Here is a 289-nt window from a genome sequence, read left to right on the forward strand (position 1 = left end):
CCCTGAGCACCTTGACGATGCGGTCAATGTCCCGCTGATGCATGGTGAAAATTTCGGGGCAACAGTAAAGCATCCTCTTTAGTTTCCCTGTAGAACACAAAGGATATTCCAGAAAAGGGGGCTAGCTGTGCCCAAGTCAAGCCAGCATTTCAAAATGAACACGGACACCCCCCAAATGGGTACCAGCCTCCGAGGTCTTCCAGCAGCACCATGGAAGTGGGAAACCAGAACAGCCCATCACTCCGCTGATGCTCTCATTCCTCAGACTGGACAACCCTCCCCCCCTCCC

The 289-nt window shown here is 53.6% G+C and overlaps 1 protein-coding gene across 1 annotated transcript in view; it reads right to left on the minus strand.

Moving 5' to 3' along the window:
* Positions 1 to 289, minus strand: part of MTERF4 (mitochondrial transcription termination factor 4) — a 4468-nt gene that overhangs the window by 1300 nt on the left and 2879 nt on the right. Inside the window, 1 exon segment of the mRNA XM_006760525.2 lies at positions 1 to 87. This exon segment is cut by the window's left edge and continues 14 nt beyond it. Within this exon segment, the coding sequence (XP_006760588.1) occupies positions 1 to 87 (87 nt within the window).

Source organism: Myotis davidii, unplaced genomic scaffold (assembly GCF_000327345.1).
Source record: "Myotis davidii unplaced genomic scaffold, ASM32734v1 scaffold370, whole genome shotgun sequence".
In the NCBI taxonomy this organism is placed as follows: Eukaryota; Metazoa; Chordata; class Mammalia; order Chiroptera; family Vespertilionidae; genus Myotis; species Myotis davidii.